The sequence below is a fragment of the Hemitrygon akajei genome, chromosome 18, assembly GCF_048418815.1.
Source record: "Hemitrygon akajei chromosome 18, sHemAka1.3, whole genome shotgun sequence".
In the NCBI taxonomy this organism is placed as follows: Eukaryota; Metazoa; Chordata; class Chondrichthyes; order Myliobatiformes; family Dasyatidae; genus Hemitrygon; species Hemitrygon akajei.
Genome location: NC_133141.1, coordinates 33,939,087 through 33,962,871, shown reverse-complemented (window position 1 = coordinate 33,962,871; position 23,785 = coordinate 33,939,087). Strand labels below are relative to the sequence as shown.

General features: G+C 41.1%; 1 protein-coding gene across 5 annotated transcripts in view; it reads right to left on the bottom strand.

Moving 5' to 3' along the window:
- Positions 1–5,295: 5,295 nt before the first annotated feature.
- LOC140741287 (signal transducer and activator of transcription 1-like) overlaps positions 5,296–23,785 on the bottom strand; it is a 102,521-nt gene continuing 84,031 nt past the window's right edge. For all 5 annotated transcript variants that reach the window (XM_073071308.1, XM_073071312.1, XM_073071309.1 and 2 more), the window contains 4 exons: positions 20,115–20,309; positions 18,629–18,686; positions 17,606–17,670; positions 5,296–9,584 (listed from right to left, as the gene is read on the bottom strand). In XM_073071308.1, coding sequence (XP_072927409.1) covers positions 9,565–9,584; positions 17,606–17,670; positions 18,629–18,686; positions 20,115–20,309 — 338 coding nt within the window. In that variant the 3' untranslated portion in view covers positions 5,296–9,564. The remainder of the gene's footprint in view (positions 9,585–17,605; positions 17,671–18,628; positions 18,687–20,114; positions 20,310–23,785) is intronic.

Here is a 23,785-nt window from a genome sequence, read left to right as displayed (position 1 = left end):
TCCTAATGATCTGATTTCATTTTTTAAAAACAGAGCAATACCACCCCCTCTGCCTTCCTGCCTTCCTTTATATACAATATGCATCTTTGGACATCAAGTTTTAAACCACAATTCAGTGATGCCTACATCATACATGCCAATCTCTAGCTGTGCTACAAGCTCGTTTACCTTATTCTGTATACTGCACACAAATACAGCACCTTCAGTCCTGTATTCACCCTTTTCCATTTTGTCCTCCTTTTACATTGCAACTCATCCTGTTGACTGCAATTTTGCCCTATCAACAGCATCTCTTCACTACACATTGCCTCTGTTTATAAACTAGCTACAGTGTACTTTATCTTTGGCACTATCGTCTGCTTTCCTTTTTTTTTGTAATTTATTTTTTTATTGAAGTTCATCATCAAACAAACATTTCCATAAGATGTATTTCAGACATTGTACATATATATCATATAATCATATATATCACAAATCTCCACAAAGTATTTATCTGAGGTATACACTTATAGAAAAGAGTGGAAAGAAATAACAAGCAAAAGGAAAGAACTATGTACAAGTAGGGAGTGATCTTTTTTTTTACAACAGATTCATTGATTTGTGAGAATAAAATCAGGCCTATGAGACATTAGGTAGTTAAACCATTTTTCCCAGTATGAATCAAATTGTTCCAGCTTATGGTTAACAGATGCTGTTATCTTCTCCATTTTGTAAATGTCCATTATAATTTCCATCCATGTATTTAAAGTTGGGCTCTCCTGTGATAACCATTTCCTGGTAAGAGTCTTTTTACCAGCCACCAACAGTATATTCATTAAATATTTATCTCTTTTCAACCATTCTTGAGGTATATATCCAAAATATATGGTCTTACTCTCTAAGGGTATTTCACATTTAAAGATGTCTAGTAGGGCATTGTGCATCCCCCTCCAATAGTTTTTGATAACAGGGCAGTCCCAAAAAATATGATAATGATTTGCATTTTGATTTCCACAATTTCTCCAGCAAACAGGGAGGTTACTATCATAATGGGATTTCTGAGAGGTTGTAATTCCTATGATACTTCCAAGAGAATTTTCCCCATTCTGATATTTGGCCTGAACAACTGAACCCATTGCCCATGCCTGCATGCTTTTAGGCATTGAATCGCTGCCATATGATTGGCTGATCAGATAATTTCAAATTAATGGGTTGAAACCCTGGACGGGATGGGGATGAGCAGAATAAGGCCATCTACTCAACTTTCCCTACGGCAATAAGCCTCTGTCTGATCCCATTTCCCAAAACAGTGACTTTAGAGATGACTCCATCTTGCCTGCTGTTCAGACTACACAGGTGTGAGAAAAGCCCATTTATGGATTTATTCCTTGCAAAAGGAATACAACTTTAGTGGTCACTTTATTAGGTACAGGAGTGGAACCACAGGTGATCTTCTGCTGTAGCCCATCCACTTCAAGGTTCAATGTGTTGCGTGTTCCGAGACGGTCTTCTGTGCACCACTGTTGTAACGTGTGGTTATTTGAGTTGCTGTCGACTTCCTGTCAGCTTGGACCAGTCTGGCCATTCTCTGACCTCTCTCATTAACAAGGCATTTTTGCCCTCAGGACTGCCGTTCAACTGAATGTTCTTTTGTTTGTCGCACAGCTCTACAGACTGTTGTGTGAGAAAATCCCAGGACATCAGCAGTTTCTACCAGACCATCTGACACAATCATTTCACAGTCAAAGTTACTTCGATCACATTTCTTTCCCATGCTGACATTTGGTCTGAACAACAACTGTACCTGTTGGCCACATCTGCATGCTTTTTATGCATTGAGTAACTTCCACATGACTTGGATGGCTCAGGGGCAGGAATGGTTACTTCGAGAGCCAGGGTCAGGGAGGAAAAAGAGGTGGGGGCGTGGCACTGTTGATCAGAGATAGTGCCACAGCTGCAGAAAAGGAGGAAGTCATGGAGGGATTGTCTACGGAGTCTCTGTGCTGGTGGAAGTTAGGAACAGGAAGGGGTCAATAATTCTACTGGGTGTTTTTTTATAGACCACCCAATAGTAACAGGGACATCGTGTAGCAGATAGGGAGGCAGATTCTGGAAAGGTGTAATAACAACAGGGTTGTCATGGTGGGAGATTTTAATTTCCCAAATATTGATTGGCATGTCCGTAGAGCAAGGGGTTTAGATGGGGTGGAGTTTGTTAGGTGTATTCAGGAAGGTTCCTTGACACAATATGTAGATAAGCCCAAGAGGAGAGGCTGTACTTGATCTGGTATTGGGGAATGAACCTGGTCAGGTGTTAGATCTCTCAGTGGGAGAGCATTTTGGAGATAGTGATCACAATTCTATCTCCTTTACCATAGTATTGGAGAGGGATAGGTACATTCCAATGAGAAAGCGAAAGGATGGTAGGATACAGGAATCTTGGTGTACAAAGGCTGTTATAAATCTAGTCAAGAAGAAAAGCTTATGAAAGGTTAAAAAAAAAACTAGACAATGATAGAGATCTAGAAGATTATAAGGCTAGCAGAAAGGAGCTTAAGAACGAAATTAGGAGAGCCAGAAGGGGCCATGAGAAGGCCTTGGCAGACAGGATTAGGAAAACCCCAAGGCATTCTACAAGTACGTGAAGAGCAAGAGGATAAGATGTGAGAGAATAGGACCAATCAAGTGTGACAGTGGAAAAATGTGTATGGAACTGAAGGAGATAGCAGAGGTACTTAATGAATACTTTGCTTCAGTATTCACTATGGAAAAGAATCTTGGTGATTGTAGGGATGACTTACAGTGGACTGAAAAGCTAAGAGGAAAGCATCAAGTTGGATAAGTTACCGGGACCAGATGAGATGTACCCCAGGCTACTGTGGAAGGTGAGGGAGGAGATTGCCAAGCCTCTGGCAATGATCTTTTTTGCATCATCAATGGGGACAGGAGAGGTTCCGGAGGATTGGAGGGTTGTGGATGTTGTTCCCTTATTCAAGAAAGGGAGTAGAGATAGCCCAGGAAATTGTTGACCAGTGAGTCTTACTTCAGTAGTTGGTAAGTTGATGAAGATCCTGACAGGCAGGATTTATGAACATTTGGAAAGGCATAATCAAGTCAAGTCAACTTTTATTGTCATTTCAACCATAACTGCTGGTACAGTGCATAGTAAAAATGAGACAACGTTTTTCAGGACCATGGTTTACATGACACAGTACAAAAAAACTAGACTGAACTAAGTAATAAAAAAAAAGAGAAAGCTACACTAGACTACAGACCTACACTGGACTGCATAAAGTGCACAAAAACAGTGCAGGCATTACAATAAATAATAAACAGGACAGTAGGGCAAGGTATCAGTCCAGGCTTCGGATATTGAGGAGTCTGATAGCTTGGGGGAAGAAACTGTTACATGGTCTGGTTGCGAGAGCCCGAATACTTCGGAGCCTTTTCCCAGATGGCAGGAGGGAGAAGAGATTGTATGAGGGGTGCATGGGGTCCTTCATAATGCTGTTTCCTTTGCGGATGCAGCGTGTGGTGTAAATGTCCGTGATGGCGGGAAGAGAGAACCCGATGATCTTCTCACTATCCTCTGCAGGGTCTTGCAATCTGAGATGGTGCAATTTCCGAACCAGACAGTGATGCAGCTGCTCAGGATGCTCTCAATACAACCCCTGTAGAATGTGATGAGGATGGGGGGTGGGAGATGGACTTTCCTCAGCCTTTGCAAAATGTAGAGACGTTGCTGGGCTTTCTTTGCTATGGAGCTGGTGTTGAGGGACCAGGTGAGATTCTCCGTCAGGTGAACACCAAGAAATTTGATGCTCTTTACGATCTCTACCGAGGAGCCGTCTATGTTCAGCGGGGAGTGGTCGCTCCGTGCCCTCCTGAAGTCAACAACCATCTCTTTTGTTTTGTTCACATTAAGAGACAGGTTGTTGGCTCTGCACCAGTCCGTTAGCTGCTGCACCTCCTCTCTGTAAGCTGACTCATCATTCTTGCTGATGAGACCCACCACAGTCGTGTCATCGGCGAACTTGATGATGTGGTTCGAGCTGTGTGTTGCAGCAGTCGTGGGTCAGCAGAGTGATTAGGAGTAGTCAGCATGGCTTTGTAGGCCATGCCTGATTGAATTTTTTGAGGATGTGATTAAACACATTGATGAAGGTAGAGCAGTGGATGTAGTGTATATGGATTTCAGCAAGGCATTTGACAAGGTACCCCATGCAAGGCTTATTGAGAAAGTAAGGAGGCATGGGATCCAAGGGGACATTGCTTTGTGGATCCAGAACTGGCATGCTCACAGAAGGCAGAGAATGGTTGTAGACAGGTCATATTCTGCATGGAGGCTGGTGACCAGTGGTGTGCCTCGAGGATCTGTTCTGGGACCCCTATTCTTATAAATGATCTGGATGAGGAAGTGGAGGGATGACTTAGTAAGTGCACTGATGACACGAAGGTTGGGGTGTTGTGGATAGTGTGGAGGGCTGTCAGTGGTTACAGCGGGACTGGGCTGAGAAGTGGCAGATGGGAGTTCAACCCAGTTAAGTTTGAGGTGGTTCATTTTGATAGGTCAAATATGATGGCAGAATCTAGTATTAATGGTAAGACTCTTGGCAGTGTGGAGGATCAGAGGGATCTTGGGGTCCAAGTCCATAGGACACTCAAAGCTGCTGCACAGGTTGACTCTGGTTTAGAAAGCATACGGTGCATTGGCCTTCATCAATCGTGGAATTGAATTTAGGAGCCGAGAGGTAATTGTTGCAGCTATATAGGACCCTGGTCAGACCCCACTTGGAGTACTGTGTGGAGTTCTGGTTGCCGCAGTACAGGATGTGGAAACCATAGAAAGGGTGCAGAGAAGATTTACCAGGATGTTGCCTGGATTGGAGAGTATGCCTTATGAGAATAGGTTGAGTGAACTCAACCTTTTCTCCTTGGAGCGATGGAGGATGAGAGGTGGCCTGCTAGAGGTGTACAAGATGATGAGGCATTGATCATGTGGACAGTCAGAGGCTTTTCCCCAGGGCTGAAATAGCCCTAGCACGAGAGGGCACAGTTTTAAAAGGTGCTTGGGATGGGCTGCCAGCGACGGTGGTGGAGGCAGAGATGACAGGGTCTTTTAAGAGACTCCTGGACAGGTACATGGAGCTCAGAAAAATGGAGGGCTATGGGCAACCCTAGGTAATTTCTCAGTTAAGGACATGTTCAGCACAGCTTTTTGGGCTGAAGGGCCTGTATTGCGCTGTAGGGTTTCTGTGTCTATGTCTATATTTGCCATTTACTTTTAGTTTTGGTTCCAGTGATAAACGATACAAGCAGCATTGAAATTGGTTTATTCTACTAATCAAATTGTGAAAAATACAGCAGTAGTATTCAATAAACCGAACAAAACAATAGAATCACAATACATGTAGGGACATACTGCATAGCATTGGTCAACTGATACTTTAAAATTATGACAGCTTTGCATTTGCCTTCAGAAAGTCATACTTGCTCTGTGTTATTGGAAACATGGTGGACATTACTACTGAACATAATGAATTTAAGCTTAGAGAGTGAAAGAGGAGAGTCCTAAACTTTATAATGCACTTCATTCTCCCCCACCCAACTTAAGATCGCAACTGAACTACTTGAGAAGCTCGACAGTGTATTGGGGAAGAATGCAAGTGGAATTTGGGTCTGCAAAGATCCCAAAATATTATGTCCTATAGAAGGTTAGCTGTGCAATCTGGATACAAAAACAACTTCTTGAACTGATCACCAAACAAGGTACAAACACCTTATGGAGCATTAACTATATAAAGCTCCACTGAAACTGAAGGGAAGTGTATAAATCAAAAAAATGAGTACATCAGTCATTTCCACAACAGCTTTCAATTACATTTAAGGTAACCTGCAATGAGGTCAGTGTACCAAGGTACATTCAGTTGCTTTAAGTATCCCATCTAATTTGCAATGTATTGTAAGTACAGAGTGAACCAAACTTCAAATATTCCAGTGAGCAACCCATGGAAATTTATGTTTATACTTTAGCTGTGCTTCATGAAGAGTTTAAAATTAAGCATCTGTTGTATCCAACTGATATTCTTGTAGTACTTAGTGTACAATTTGTGGGCAGTGCCAGTGGTATTAAGGGTTTTGCTGCTCTCTCAAATATCTTCAGAATTCTGATTCACAAACTCTTCCCTACATCCATTTCCACAAATGTCATATGTGCCAAGTGACCTCCCTATTCGTCCCACAATTGTATGACTTCACACTTATGTGCTGAACAGTTGCCAATAATTTGCCCATTTTGAAAGTTTATTAATATCCAACAATTTTTTTGTCGTCCTCTTCATTAGTAATTGTTCTCTCAATATCACATATATTTCAAGTTGTATACTTTTGATTCCAGAATCTAAACCACTATTGTGAACAGTGGTGGCCCTAGCACCGATTCTGGTGGAATACACCACCACACATTTTCTTCCAATGCACTAAGATGCCCTTTATTTCTGCTCTTTGCATTCTGGTTTTAATCATTACTGTTACTCAGTACCTTAAGTGCCCTTTGAAAATAGAGATGAATCTAAATTCCAATCCAGCTAAATCTGTTTTGTATAGCATAAGGAATTAAGTGCTTAAATAATATCCACGGCTTCTAAAACAAGAATTTAATCCTTGTTTTCAGGATAATCAAAGGTTATTGCCCCAAAATTCTGGAGCAGAGAAACTATTGCACAATTATCAGCCATATTAAAAAGGTGACCAACTTAAAAGTGCTTTACAGACAGTAAAATACACTTGAAGCACAGGCACTGTTCAGATATAAGAGATGTGGTAGCCATTTTGTTCAGAGCAAGCTTCAGAAAGCTGTGCCATAATAATACTATACACCTTCTTCAGAAGAGTAGATTGTGAGAAAATATCTGCCAGTACACCAATGATAATTCCAATGTTGTTCAAGGTAGTCTCATAAGATTTCTCACATCCATCTCAGACAGACAGAGCTGTGGTTTAACATCTCTTCCAAAAGGTGGCCACTGTCAATGCAGTACTCCGAGAGCACAGCAGTTGGAATGCCAGCCTGTTTTGTTTTTGGTGTGCAAATCTCTCGAGTAAGATGAAATCGACACAGAGCCGAGAGTACTACATATTCAGCCATGGTTAGGACTTGGAGCTCTCTATTAATTAAAACTTCCTAACTCAGAGGTACAGCTCGAGGACTTTCCAACTCTTTCCTCTTGATCTCAAGATCCGAGCACATAATTCCTGTACAGATCTGTTTCTAGGATTTCTTATAATCTATCATAAGACATGATAAAGTAATGAGTTTTAAAAAGGAACAGAAAATGTGGCCCTTACTTTTAGTATGAGAAGCTCATCAATGCTGCCTTACTGGGTTTTAATCTCCTAAAACAAGCCTTAGGGTTGAATATGTATAAGCAGTTCATAGACATAAAGTTCATATGTCTAAAGACAAGCTCTCTTGTTTCTACAGATATTTCCCCCTACTGTCATAGATGTACTAATGGAGTGGCCACACTAATTCATATGTTTTGGACATATCTAAGCCTTGAAAAATTTTGGGAAGATGTATTTCAAACTTTTTCTGTACTCTTCAACGTCAGTTTTAAGCCCAATCCCTTGACTGCCATGTTTGGTATTCTTTAAGATAGTATTACAAAACTGAAGCCATCTAATTTGCTGGCATTGGCCTTTATGTCTCTTATGGCCAGGAGGGTAATCTTGCTCAAGTGGAAGGAGGCTGCCCCGCCCAATGGCTATCTGAAATTATGTTGTGCCTTGATCTAGAGAAGATTCATTGTGCGATTTCTAATTCTAAACATGATTTTCCAATGTTATGGGGACCCTTTGAATTATTTACATAATCTTCGAACTATTATTAAAGTATGGTTCTGAGCCTTTATTATTATGTGGTAAGGTTGTTTTTCCTTTTTTTCCCCACCAACCAGCTCATTTTGGTAGTGGGGGTAGATTTTAAAAAAAATAAAATACAACCATTTTACTTTATTTCATAATTCAATCTTTTTCTACATGATTGATCTGGGATATGGAATACTGTGATCATATTAATGTGATTTAAATGTGATGTAATTCATATTACTTGTATCCTAATGAACTTTGTATTTATATCCATGCAATTTATATAATATTAATAAAAATATTGAAAGAGAATATGTATAAGCAGCAGCAAAAGACACAACCTCTCTGATGGTACTATTAGCTTATGTGGAAAAGAGTTTTTAAAACACAGGTTTGTTGTGGAATATCTGTAACTATCCATACAAGTTGAAGGAAACCTCTTCCAACACATGCAAAGAAACTCTGTACTTCTGTCATGAGCCTAGTTAACCACCAGTGAACAAAACCTAGAACTACATTTGGTGGTAAATAAAGGAAATTTATGTTACTTAGACGTATAAAGTCTTTTGAATTCCCTGCTTTCTTCTTCACTTACCCCCCCCCCCCTCGCAAACAAACATCTTTGCATCCATCCATGGAGGCAAATGGGGCCTCAGGTTGTCATATCATCCAAAAGACAATATAACGTTCCCTTAGTCGAGGGTTAGTGCCCAAGTCCTGAACCAAGAAACAGTACAGTTGAGGCAACTGTGCATCAACCATAATGCACATGTAGGCACACTGGAGAAATGATGGCAAAAGGTGGCAAGTTAAAGTTAATGGTCAACAAAAGCTAGCAAACCCATAAAGCAGTGAAACCTGCAGTGATTGTAATAAAAAAGCATCATGTTTCCCTCTCCCCAAGACCGATCCTGAACTACCATAATTGTGGGCAAATGACATTCTCCACATCTAAAGTGCAGTGCAAAAACAAAACATACTGAATGCACCCAACCCAGACAAAGGCAAGTAACATTGTTTAACATTGACAATTATTCTTACAAATGTTTCTACAAATGCTATCGCTATATGGGGGACTTATTCATTCAGACAGTAATTAAAGTGTGGAATGAGCTGCCTGAAGAGGGGGATGTGGATGTATTGTAACAAAATTTAATAGAGTTTACATAGCTACATGGATGAGAAAGGCAAGGAGGGCCATGATCCAAATAAATGGGACTAGGCTGGGGATCAGGCTGGCATGGACTAGATGGGCTAAAGGACCTGTTTCTGTGCTGTAGTGCTCTAAAGCAATGGGGTCTGGGTGGGGGAAGGACATTAAGTTTAGTGTTGGTTTTGATTGAGGGCAAGAGGAAAACGGTAGGGGCCTGCACTCTTTCTTTGTTGTCAATACTTCTTCAAGATTACACCAATCCAGATAAAACCTCCCACGTCATGAGAACCAGATAGTACTCCACTGGAGGCAAAAACCCTCCTTTTGTGCATCATCAGTATTAGTTTGCTTTTACATACAATATGGACTTTAAAGGTTTGCTTACAGCAAGAACAATCTCAGAATTGAGCACATATTGGAAAGAAATTTTCTATAACATAAGAGCATTGAAATTCGAAGAGGTTCCACATCCTAACATCAGAAACCATTACACTGAAGACTTATTCTGCATCAGAAATAGATCTCTTGAATGCACTATGTCACCAATCTTTCAGGAGTCAGTGTCAAATCCAATCCATGAAATCTGGTGGGATGGAAAAGAGAATAAAATGAGTAAGTGTTAAGAAAGATGTTTCATTACTGCTAGAAGCAGAATAGGGAGAAAACTATCCCTCTTAAGAGGAACCTGAGAAGATCAAAGTAGCAACTTGCCCTGGGAAGGAAAATTAATTTGTGTTCTTGCTCATAGTATGCTGAAACGAATTTGACAGAGTATCTCACTAAAATATTTCCAAGTCCCCATCTATCCCTGTCCTTCTTAAGGGATGTTTATTAAGAAAAAGGACATTATTATTAGTAAATAGCTCGTTCTTATTCCAGGTCAGGTTAAGGATAGTTAAAGCACACTCAACTCCACTATGCCTCAGCAGCACCCCATCAATACACTGCAATGGTCTTCATCTGTGCAAGGTTATCATACAGTATAAAATGAGCAATTTTTGATCAAAACATTTCACACTATCTGTACAATTCTCAGTAAAATTTCAGAAGATAATACAATTAAAGTGCTGTCAGATTTTTTTTTTTAAAAAACAGCTAATGTTCCCTTTTTCCCCCATACCCCCACCCCAAACAAAACTACAACCAAAATTGGTGGAGCAGACTTGATGGGTCGAATCACCTAATTCTGCTATGTCTTATAAAAATTGACTGGACCACTTTAGTCACATTAACCGAGCTAGAATATGACTGAGGGAGATCATAATGACTTCCCAATCCCAATATACTGAATAAAAGCTACAATTCAACAAGCAAACCCAGTGAATCCAGCCACTCTTATCGTCTGTATGCCCATGATGACCATGACTGTACAAGAATAACATGCCATGAAGATGCAAATTATTACAAAAGAACATATCTTTATCAAGCCCAGATCTGATTCTATACACTGATAGCTCCTCAATCTTAGAGAGGAGCTCAATAGCTGGATGGGAACTGAAGTGCTGACATCAGGAAGCTTGGCTCCTGATGCCGTTGTGTAACAGGCAGAAGGAAGATCAGTTAATATCTACGCCAATTCTTGTTATACTTTTAGAGTTGTTCATGACTTTGGATACTTATGGAGACAAAGAGGATTTCTTATGGTTACAGGAACCCCAATCAAGAATGGCATAGAACAAGAGCTTGTGTATGGCATACAAGTGACATCAGAAGTTGCTGTATTCAAATGTAAAAGCTATCCCAAAATGCCTATAATGCAATGCCACAGAAACTGCAAAGAGGGCACCAGAGGAAGGAGTAAGAGAAATGAAAGTACCACTAAGAACATCTGCAGTGAACCCAACAACTGGAATTATGGAAATGAAGTTGAACTCCATCACAGATGGACATACAAGATTGGGCCATGCTACTACAGCGTGGGCCAGAGTCCAACTCTATTCGTAAGGAGTCTGTATGCCCTCCCCACAGAATGCGTTAGTTTCCTCCAGGTGTTCCAAAATTGTACTGGTTAGTAGGTTAATTAGTCATTGTAAATTGTCCCACGATTAGGCTAGGGGCTAAAATCAGGGGCTGCTGGGTGGCACAGCTCGAAGGGTCTATTCCATGCTGTACCTCAATAAATATTCTAGAGATGCAAGCTCAATCCTCTAGCCAGGAAAAGTGTTTTAACTTCCTACAATTCTCCATCCAGAACCAGTGATGGAGCATGGAGATAAGGCATTTGTCATAGACTAGTAGCTCCAACTACATTGCTTCCTTATCTGCCATAGCAGATACACTCCCTAGGACACAACTGAATTCCACTGCCATTGGGAAATCTGATCATCTTCTGCAATCCAAAGCTCAGTACACAAGCTTGACAAACATTTGAAAGATGCAATGACATGCCAGGAAACAAATCCTTGAACAGCAGAAAAGCTACCACGGTTAAATGTTCCTGCCCCGTATGGTCAGTTTTCAAGATGTGTGGAAGCTATTCCAGCAAGACGGCCATTGCCACACACACAACAAAAACTCTGATGAAGAACTACATTCCTAGATGGGGATTGCCATGTCACATTGACTCTGATCATTTCCCTGGGAAGAACTATGTCAACTGATGAACAATGAATGTTTCTTTTGTCATTGCCTACATCATCCGGAGCATCAGAACAAGTTAAATATATGAATGTAACCAACAGGAAAAATGTCACGGCAGTGCTCACTCAGAACAGACTGAAGAATTTGTCTAGTGAGGCTTTATGGGATGAACTGAAGAATAAGAAAGGTATGACCATGTTAATCTGGCTATATTATAATCCACACAACAATGTGAGGGATTTAGAGGAACTAATTTGCAGAGAGATAGGACACTGTTTTAAGGAGCATTATAAAGGTTGTTATAGTAGGCAATTTTAAACTTTCCACATATCGAATGCAACTCCCATAATGAAAAAGGACTGGGTGGGATGAAGTTTGTCAAATATGTCAGGGAAGTTTACTTAATCAGTACGTAGAAGTCCCAATGAGAGGGTGTGCGATACTTGATCTGCTATTTGGGAATGAGACAGGGCAGGTGACAGAAGTTTGTGTGGGGGAACACTTTGTATCCAGTGATCACAATGCCATTAGTTTCAAAGTAAATATGCAAGAAGATACATCTGATCCATGGGCTGAGATTCTAAATTGAAAAAGGCCAACTTTGATGGTATCAGAAAATATTTGGCAAGCGTGGATTGAGACAGGGTGTTTTTTGGCAAAAGTGTATTTGGTAAGCGGGAGGCCTTCAAAAGTGACATTTTGAGTGTACAAAGCTTGCATCTGCCTGTCAGAATAAAAGGTAAAGTAACAGGTGTATGGGGACTTGGTTTTCAATAGATATTGAAGCCCTGGTTTGGGGGGGGGGGAGGGGAAGAAGAGAAGTGGTGCATAGCAGGTATAGGCAGGTAGGAACAAATGAGGTGCTTATGTAATACAAGAAATGCAAGAAAACACTCAAATCAGGAGGGCAAAAAGGCAAGAGGTTGCCTTAGCACACAAGCTGAAGGGGAATCCCAAGGGATTCTACAGATGAGTTAAGAGCAAAAAGATTGCAATTGGTCCTTTGGAAGATCAGAATGGTAATCCATGTGTGGAGCCAAGAGAGATGGGGGAGATCTTAAATAATTTTTTGCATCTGTATTTATTCAGGAGACACACACAGGGTCTAGAGAAGTGAAGCAAAGCAGCATTAGCTTCAAAGGACTCTATATAGATTACAGAAAAGGTGTTGGCTGTCCTGAGACAAATTAGGGTGGTTAGGTTCCCAGGGCCTGACAAGGTAATCCCTTGGACCCTGCGAGAGGCTAGTGTAGAAATTGCTGGGTTCTAGCTGAGATACTTAAATCATCCTTAGCGACAATTTTATATACCAGAGGATTGGAGGGTAGCCAATGTTGTTCCACTGTTAAAAAGGCTCTAAAAATAAACCAGGAAAAATTACAGGCTGGTGAGCCTGACATCAGTTGTGGGAAAGTTATTGAAAAGTATTGTCAGGAATCTGCCATCCGATTCCTAAATGGACACTGAACCTGTGAACGCTACCTCACTTTTTAAAAAAAAACTTTTCTGCACGATCTTTAATCTTTTCAATATACGTATATTGTATGAAGTATACTGAATAAGATTTACTTTATTTTTTTCTATATTATGTACTGCATTGAACTGCTGGTACTATGTTAACAAATTTCACATCACATGCCAGTGATTCTGATTCTATGGGACCAGACATGTGAGTATTTGGATAGACATGGACTAATTAGGGTGAAAGGTGAAAAGTTTAAGGGAAACATGAGGGGAAACTTCTTCACTCAGAGGGCTGTGACAATGTGGAATGAGCTGCCAGCACAAGTGGTATATGCAAGTTTGATTTCAACGTTTTAAGAGAAATTTGGAAAAGTATATGGATGGTAGGGGTATGGAGAGCTATGGTCCTGGTGCAGTTCGATGGGAGTAGACAGCTTAAATGGCTCAGCACAGACTTGACGGGCTGGTTGCGAGTTGTATTTTTCTATGACTAAGTATCATGAGGAAGGCATACCTCTATGGCTCTTCCTACGGTCTTACGTAGCATCAGAGCAACTCCAAGCAAGAAAATTTGAGGTGGTAACAGGGCTTCCTGTGTTACTGCTGGGAGCCCTCAATCTCAGAGAGGCTGACATACACATTATGGCAGGCAATTGAGCTAATTGAGGTCACACCCTGATTCCTGGGGAGTGGGTCCTGATTAGGACACCGCACAAGGAACTACTGGTAGCTGAACGGGAAGGTCCCCATCAAGTGTTGTTAAATACCAACTCAGCAGTGAAGGTAGAAGGTTAAAACAAGTAGATATACGCTGGCCACTGCAAGTGAGCTAAAGTGGTACCCAATGACAACAACAATTACTATGGTTAACATTCTAGTAACCTTTTGACCAAGTGCCTACAGTGAGCAAATCACTAACTAGCCAAAAGACTTCAAGCAAGTCAACAACACCAGGACATCATGAAGCTTATTCTAATATATTATTTGTTCTTATTATATTTTTGCCAATTTTCCCTACATACAATGAGTACTAATACGCCTTATTAGAATTTACGTAATTTTTACTTAAGGCAATCACCAATAGAATAGTTCAAACCCACATAGGTGCATCTAATCTGCATAACCATGACACAATTTTATGAATACTTTTAAGAATATACAGTATACCCTTTGATATTTCCTCACAGGGTACTTTTTGATTTTATACTTAACATAGATAAAAGTTTTTCTGCCTCTGAATTTTCAGATGTAATGATTCTAAATGTGATGAGGAATCAAAGGGAGGAGATTGTTAGATCCAACTGTTTAATTTTTAGATTACAATGTTTGTTATTTTCTTTGCAGTTTAACAATTGAATGGTTTATTGTACATAATTTTATTTTTGAATAAAGTATATTTTGTTTTTAAAAAAAAACAACTGTTTGCCAACACCTGGTGCTGCTGGCAGATCATCAACTCGGTGCCTGAAACTTGGTCTACCAGCACGTGGAGATGTCCGTGGGGGAATGCTGCCGACTGGCACGTTCTCGGCTGCAGGAGTACGTGCTGAGGGACGCACTCAAACTCGGTGCAGCCACCGCAAGGGCCCGGTGGGGAAGGACCACAGTTTAGGGTTCCTCTCCCGTGGGAGTGGGAGGGGTCGGGTGGCAGGGAGTTTACTACTCAACAATGGTGTGTAAAGATGACCCAACATAGTACCATGTGAGTGGCTGTAAGTGTGGAAATGTACAGAATGTAGAGGAAATATCTGGAACAGATTGAATGTCATTGAATAGTTCACTAAGTAATTTTATTTTTGAATAAAGTACATTTTGCTTTAAAAAAAAACAATTGTTTGCTTGCATTTTATATAATTACTTGTATATAACCGCTCACTATGCTTCCTGGTGGTCATTGGTTAACACGTCCCCTGGTAGCTACACTGGTATATAAAACATAGAACAGTACAGCACATGAACAGGCTCTTCAGCCCACGTTGCGCTGAGCCAGGTAAATCAAAACCACCCCCACCCCAAAAAATGAATCCCTCCTCCCTACACAATGTCCGTATCTTCTTCATATACATGTGCCTATCCAAAACTCTTAAAAGCCTCTATAATGTATTTGCCTCTACCACCATACCAGACAGTGCATTCCAGGCACCCACCAGAGTAACCCCTCACTCAAATACATGTCCTATGGTATTAGACATTTCAACACTGGGAAACAGATACTCCCCATCTACTCTATTTATACCGCTCAATCTTATAAACCTCCATCAGATCTCCCTTCAGCCTCCAACACTCCAGAGAAAACAACCCAAGATAATCCAGCTTCTCTTGATAGCTCATCCCCTCTAATCCAGGCAGCATCCTGGTGAACCTCTTCTCCACCCTCTCCAAATGGTCAACATCCTTCCTATAATGAGGCAAGCAGAACTGCACCAGATGTGACCTAACCAGAATTGTATAAAGTTGCAACATAACCACCTGACTTTTGAACTCAGTGCCTCGACTAATAAAAGCAAGCATTCCATAAGCCCTCTTAACCACCTTATTGACCCGTGTAGCCACTTTCATGGAGCTATGTACTTGGACCCCAAATTCTCTCTGCTCACCCCACTTATGGGTCTAGTCTCCTGGAAAATTCTGGATGCTTTCCTTGGTGCTGCATTATTTGAACAACAACTTTCTCACTGGTTTACTCTTACATACAAATTTGAATGGAATTTTCCTTATGTACAGGGTGTCCCCGCGTTACCAACGAGTTTTGTTCCTAAGTCTGTCTTTAAGTTGGATTTGAACATAAGTCGGAACAGGTACATCTGGTATTATTTAGCGTCAGTTAGTCAAACATTTGTCTTTGTATATAGTACATATTTTACCTTTCTATGCATATAAAACACTTAATAAATGTATGTATTTCAGTAATTAAACCACTGCATTGCTTAGTAATAATTGTAGCTTTCATCAGGGCAGAGCCTTTCGCATGTTCCATTGTTCTAACTTTATCCTTTAAAATTGTTCCGATCATTGACCGACTGTAGCCTAATGGTTTTCCAATGACCAATGGCGTTTCACCTCTTTCCAATCTCTATTATTTCCACTTTATTTTCAATCACGATCTTTTTCCCTCAAGGGAACAGCGGGCGGTGGGTCCAGAGCTCCCCTGGGTCCTAAAGTCCACCCACACTGAGACAGGTTAAATGGGAAAATAGGCGGTGCTGACTGGAAAGGGGGGGGGGGTGGTCAGGGTGAATCTTACTAAGAAAAATTTAAGCCAAATACAAAGTTACACACTCAACACAGTGTTAACAGCAACGCAATCCCATTTAAAATTTGGAGCGTAGAAGGTTGAGGGGGGATTTGATCGAGGTATTTAAAATGTTGAGAGGGATAGATAGAGTTGACATGAATAGGCTGTTTCCATTGAGAGTAGGGGAGATTCAAACGAGAGGACATGATTTGAGAGTTAGAGGGCAAAAGTTTAAGGGAAAAACGAGGGGGTATTTCTTTACTCAGAGAGTGATAGCTGTGTGGAATGAGCTTCCTGTAGAAGTAGTAGAGGCCAGTTCAGTTGTGTCATTTAAGGTAAAATTGGATAGGTATATGGACAGGAAAGGAGTGGAGGGTTATGGGCTGAGTGCGGGTAGGTGGGACTAGGTGAGATTAAGAGTTCGGCACGGACTAGGAGGGCCGGAATGGCCTGTTTCCGTGCTGTGATTGTTATATGGTTATATGTTATATGGTTATAAATGGTGGACAAATTTTTAATAGGCTTTATGGCAGGCCGTTCGGAAGTACCAGTTGTTCGTAAGTCGGGCGTTCGTAACTCGGGGACATGCTATAATATAAAAGAGCTGATTGAGGCCAGCACCATCTTAGTTCTTACATCTTTTGAATCTCCTTCCCTTCAACTAGTAAACCTTTATCACTCAAAATGCTGGAGAAACTCAGCAGGCCAGGCAGCATCTATGGAAAAGAGTACAGTTGACATCAGACCAAAACAGTCAACTGTACTCTTTTCCATAGATGCTGCCTGGTTCTGCTGAGTTACTCCAGCATTGTTTCTTGGATTTCCAGCATCTGCAGATTTTCTCTTGTTTGAGACCTGTAACACTGTCAATTTTCAATTCCTTTTGTTCTACAAATGCTTAACAATTATGAAGCAACAGGTATTGCACCTCTCTCCTGACTTCTGAAAGAACCTTGGATTGAAACATCAGAATCAATTGACAATAGAGAGACAAGATTGGGGTCTATTGTATTTCTCTTTTCCCTGTAAATGCCTGCAAGAAAAAAAATCTCGAGGTATGCACTTTAATAAATTTACTTTGAACTTTAAAGCAAATTCTGTATCATCCAAGCACACAAAATATTTCCAGTCTACAGTAACATAATGTATCTAGAATTAAATTGTCTAAATTCAACTTAAAGGATAAAAGGGGCATTGGAAGAGTAGGGAAAGACAAAAAGGTAGAAAATCATGTCACTATAGCCTCAGCAAACATTACATGGCTTAAAAGAAAAACTCAACAAGAATGAGAACATTTAGCAAGGAAGAAACAAGTGATACTTTACCTGGCATTGAGAACTCCTCCTGAAGACATTCATCCATCATTCCAAGAGCAACATCACTAGGTGGCCTACAAAATGGCATGGAGAACAAATAACTGAAAAAACTCCGGTTATATTTTCTTTGTTATTTGAATGCATCTGCTTTCATTCCCAATGCTGCCCGCAAGGAGCTTGCACGCTCTCCCCATGACCACGTGGGTTTCTTCTGGTCTCCTACCACGGTCCATAGACGTACTGTACCAGTTGGTAGGTTAATTGGTCATTGTAAATCGTCCTGTGATTAAGCTCGGATTAAATTGGGGAATTGCTAGATAGAGACCGATTCTGCGCTGTGTCGCAATAAATACACATATAAATAGACAACTAATAGCAATTGAAGGCAATCTGAAAGATCTTCTTCCTTCACTGTGGAATGCAGTGACCAACAATTAGTAGGTGGTGGGTTCAAGTCCCAATCCAAGATCTAAACTTAATTGTATGCAGTGATTAGATGGTATGTTGAACGGGAGCCATCTACCCATTTTGGTGGATTCCAATGTACAATTCTAATGAGGACAATGGAGTTTGTTTGATGTCCTTACCAACATATTTTCCTCAAACAGTAAAAACTACCAAGTTAAATAGCCAATCCATCGCAGTTTGTGGGGCATCAATACAGCTATCATCACTGCTCTTGAAAATAATTCACTACTTTGTGATACTTTTCACAAAGGGGCTTGATCAAGAGCCACAAATGGGAATTAAAATAAAACAATTTTGCAAGAGAAACAATCCATTGACGATTGATGTTCACAGTCTGCATCAGAGTTAAGCTAAGGGCTCAATGAACTGCAAAAGATGGTGTGCAAACAAAATTTTTAACCAACGCTACTGCAGCAAAGTGCATTTAATGACAGTTCCATTTTCGGATCGTAACGCCGTCCACACAGAGCCTTTCCCTTCCCCCAAGCATCCTTTCAATGATCTACCAAGGACTTGCAATCACATAGAAGCCTTAGTCAGTAATCAAAAATGTTTTTTTCTTACCTTTCCGATACCACAATTAATCGGGTTCTCAAGTATTTGTTGTGCTTTAACTGCAGCTCTGAAAAACAAGACACATTTATGCAACAATTGCAACCAGAAATGCAAGAACTCTTGATTCTGTAAAATTAAAAGAATTTGGTAAAATTATTTCTCCCCCACTCCACAGTCCCACACAATTCAAATTATTATAAAATTAAACATACATTATTGTGTATACTGCCTCTCCCTTAGCCAATTCCATTACTTTCAACTTGCTATTGTAAGAAGTTCCACCCATGCATTGTGCAAGTCCTAGCCTTTGTACTCCTTGTAAAACACATCATCTCCAACTAAATTCTATCTGCCATTGCTCTGCCCAATTTACCAGCTGATCAATGTTGTCCTGCAGTCCTAGGATACCCAATCAAAGACCAGAGTTGAGGAAATATTCCCCAGGCAAACTTAAGAACAAACCAGGAAGGGTTTTGTGATGAGCAAACCAAGCTAAGATTGGGTCCAGAGTTGACCCCCCGTGAACTGTGCTGCTAATGAGAGAGAGAGAGAGAAGGGGGGGGGGGGGGGAGGGGCATCCTGCGCAGATGATATGTGAGAGCTAGCGAGCGAGCGAGAGAGAGAGAGAGAGAGAGCACGAGAGAGATGATTTATTATTATGGCTCCTTGGCTGATTGTTTACCTTTGCTCCAAGGACACTTTTGCCTGCTTGTAAGATTCTTGCAGAGACAGTGAGGCGCAGCCGGTTTGATGGACGGCCGGTGTCCAGCAAGTGATGATAAAAAGCAGGTCTGCTAAGACACAGGCAGACACACCACGGGACACCGAAAGAGCGTTGTGCACCCACGTGAAGGTGGAGGTTTGGAGGATCGATTCAGGGGGAAATCAATCAGAGGCTCACAGTGTGTGAAGGCAGGCCGGTGGGGGGGCTTGTTTGTGTGTCCACCCTTGCCTGGGTGACAGGCCTGCCACTGAAGAACAGTCGTAGTCACAGTCAGTGACCGCAACAGGAAGACAACGGGAAAATCAACGGGAAGATCAACGGGAAGATCAACGGGAAGATCAACGGGAAGATCAACGGGAAGATCAACGGCAACAGCATCACCTCTCGCTCTCTCTCCCCCCAACGGAACACCAGCAACTACCTCGACCTAAACTGAACTGAACTCTTCACCATTGTAAGACTATCCATTTACCCTAGACTTTGAAAGAGCTTGGTTTTGATTCCTATTTCCACACTTCTGTATATATCATTGCCAACCTGTTTCATATATTTGCATTTTATAGTACTGTATTACTTAGTTTACTAATAAGCACTATTAGTTACTGTAATACCAGACTCCAATGTGTATTCCATTTCTGCTGGTTCGGTAACCCGGTCACGGGGTACGTGACAGTTTTTTTAAATATTATGTTTCAGACAATCAAAATAGTCTTTGCTATGGTTTCATTTGATTATGGTATCAAAACTATTGTTGCTCATGAACCAACATACCTGAACCTGCTTCAGGCTCCAGATAATATTTCCCAAATGCCTCATCCTTGGGAATATCTGGGTACAGATACAGCAGAGGGTGCTCAGGGACATTCTCATCTGCTATTACTTTGTAAAATCGAACAATTTCAGATAGAGAAATGTTATTCAGGTGTGCCTTAGTGTATGGTTGAACAGATCGAATCTTGAATTCCCCTGCAAAAGGAAGCAGTACTTCATTAACAAGCAGAACAAAAATGGTTTCAGAAGTTGCATGAACCACATAATAAGACCACAAGAAGTAGGAGCAAGATTAGGCCATTTCACCATTTTCTTTAAACCTGAACAACTTGTAAAATCCCTCAATTTCTACAAATCTATTGATCTCACTCAGTGACCGAACCTCCTGCATAAATAACTCCAAAATTCCCCACCCTCGGGATGAAGATCTCCAGATCTCTGCCCTGAACAACCTACCCCTTATTCCAAGACTGGTTATTCCCCAGATTGTAGACTCCTCAGCCAGGGAATGATTCTCCCCACATCAAGACCATTAAAAATTTTGTATGTTTCAATGAGATCACAGCTCGTTCTTGTGAACTCCAGCAAGCACAGTCCTTGACCGTTCAAGCTTTCATCCAATAGCAAACTCCACTCCACATTCCAGTAATCAATCTGGTGAACCTTCACCGCACTTCCCACAGTAGAAGTACATCCTTCAGGTTCAGGAAAGGAAAAAGGATGCAAGAATCGTGGCCATGGGCCATCTTCTCAGGAGAAGTGCTTCAGGAAAACAAACCCAGGAAGAGGTTTTGCACAATTTGACAAAAAGCAAACTTAAAATAATAATAAACAGTAAATATAAATGTAATTCTATCAAGACAATGTTGGAATCTTCAGTGAGACAGGAGCCATTTGTGAGAGAACCTGAGTTACTGCCTGTTTTATTATCTGACAGATATTACACTACAAATTGCTCATTGTATTTACTGATTTTAAAATTGATCAATACAAATATAATAGATAAGGAATAGAGTGATTTGTATCAGTAAAGTTCAATATGTAAGGCCTCAGGGTGAAAGTGGTTAGATTACGAGGGGCAAGAAGTAAACTGAGAAAAAGTTGGAAGGGGATGTCATAGGTGAGATGTAGGAAAGGGAGGGGAGAAGAGAAAATAAATAAAAAAAGACAAATAGATTTTTAAAAATGGAAGCAGGAAAGAATGCTACAGCTTTGACACCCTGGGACAGAATGAAAAGAATAGACCAAGGGGTCATCCCACTGACCACAGAACATGGAGAGAGGAGTAGTAACATTAGGACAGCAAAATGGAAGGAACAAAAAAAATTGCAAAGCAGTAACCATAGTAACAACAGCCAATAAGGACAGTACTGACACACTAAAGCAATTAAGATAAAAAGCACATCTGCAGGATTCAGGATGTAAATTAATCGCATTGATTCCCTCAACTGTTTTGTAAGCTGCTTCCATGTAATTCATCACAATCTATATAATCATCATATAATCAAGTATAATAAAAGCTAAGCCAATGTGAAATTTAAATTAGATCTACCTCAGTACAATGGGTACCTGCACACCATAAGTTCTAACTGTGCTTCACAGATGGAATAGAAAGGATTATTAAAAGTTCACCCAATCTTCACCTCAATTCTCCAAATAGAGTTAACTGATATTGGGGATATAATTAGTAGGGCTAAGGAACATCTAACAAGCTATTTGTAGTTTTTTTTAAAAAAAAACATTGTATCACTGTAATTGAATAGCAGAGTGTTTATCAACACTGGGATAAGATTTTCAAAGTAAATTTATCAAAGTACATGTATGTCACCATGTACAACCCTGAGATTCATTTATTCATTGAGATACAGCATGGAATGGGCCCTACCTACCGCTCAGCAATCCCAATTCAATCCTAGCCTAATCATGGGGCAACTTACAATGACCAACTGGCCTACCAACCGGAATGTGGGAGGAAACTGGAGCACCCGCAGGAAACCCATGCAGTCATGGGGAGAAGGTACAAGCTCCTTACAGGCAGCAGCAGAAATACTCGTGGGAATACTCAATAAATCTATAGAATAATAACCATAAACAGGATCAGTGAAAGACTGCCCAACTTGGGTGTTCAGCCAGAGTGCAGAAGACAACTGCACAAATACAAAAAGAAACACTAAAAATAAAGAAGTAACAATAAATATTGAGAAGATGAAGAGTCCTTGAAAGCAAGTCCATACGTTGTGGAAACATTTCACTGATAGGGCAAGTAAAGATGAGTGAGGTTATCCCCTTTGGTTCAGGAGCCTGATGATTGAGGGGTAATAACTGTTGCTGAACCTGGTGGCGTGGGTCGTGAGACTCCTGTACCACCTTCCTGATGGCAGCAGCAAGAAAAGAGTACGTCCTAGATGGTAGGGATCCTCAATGATAGATACAGCTTTCCTGCGACAGCATTTCATGTATATGTGTACAATGGTTGGGAGCGCTTTACCCATGACAGACTGGGCTGCATCCACTCATTTGCGTAGTAATTTCTGTTCAAGGGCATTGGTGTTTCCATACTGATGCAGCCAGTCACCACCACACATCTATAGAAGTTTATCAAAGTTTTAGATGCCATGCTGAGTCTCCGCAAATTCCTAAGAGAGGCGTTGTCATGCTTTCTTTGTAATTGCACTTGTGTGCTGGGCCCAGGACGGGTCCTCAGAAATGATAACACTGAGGAATTTAAAGTTGCTGACCCTCTCCACCTCTGATCCCCCAATGAGGACTGGATCACGGACCTCTGGTTTCCTCCCCATAGAGTCAATAATCAGGAGCTAGGTCTTGCTGACATCCAGCGAGAGGTTGTTGTTATGACACCCCCAGCCAGATTTTCAGTCTTCCTCCTGAATGCTGATCCATCACCACCTTTGATTCAGCCTCCGACAGTGGTGTCATCAGCAAACTTAACTATGGCATTGGAGCTGTGCTTAGCCACACAGTCGTAAGTGTAAAGTGAGTAGAGCAGGGGGCTAAGCACACAGCCTTGTGGTGAAACTGTGCTGATGGAGATTGTGGAGGAGATGTTGTCGTCAATCCAAACCAACTGTGGTCTGCAAGTGAGGAAATCCAGGATCCAATTGCACAAGGGGGCACTGAGGCTAGGGTCTTGGAACTTACTGATTAGTTTGGAGGGGATTATTGTATTGAATGCCGAGCTGTAATCAATAAAGAACATCCTGATGTATGCATCTTTGCTGTTTAGATGCTCTAGGGTTGAGGAAAGAGCCAATGAGATGGCATCTACTATGGAGCTATTGCTCCAGTAGGCAAACTGGAACAAATCCAAGTTGCTTCTCAGGCAAGAGTTGATATGCTTCATCACCGATCTCTCAAAACACTTCATCACTGCGGATCTAAGTGCTACTGGATGATAGTCATTGAGGCAGCTCACCACGTTCTTCTTGGGCACCGGTGTAATTGAAGCCTGTGTGAAGCAGGTGGGTACCTCAGACTGCAGAAGCGAGAGGTTAAATTCTCAGTGAACACTCCAGCCAGATGATCAGTACAGGTATCCCATCAAGACTAGATGCTTCTCAAGGGTTCACACTCCTGAAGGATGCTTGCACGTTGCCCTCAGAGTCTGAAATCACAAGATAATCGGGGGCTGTGGGAGTTCACGATGGTTCCTC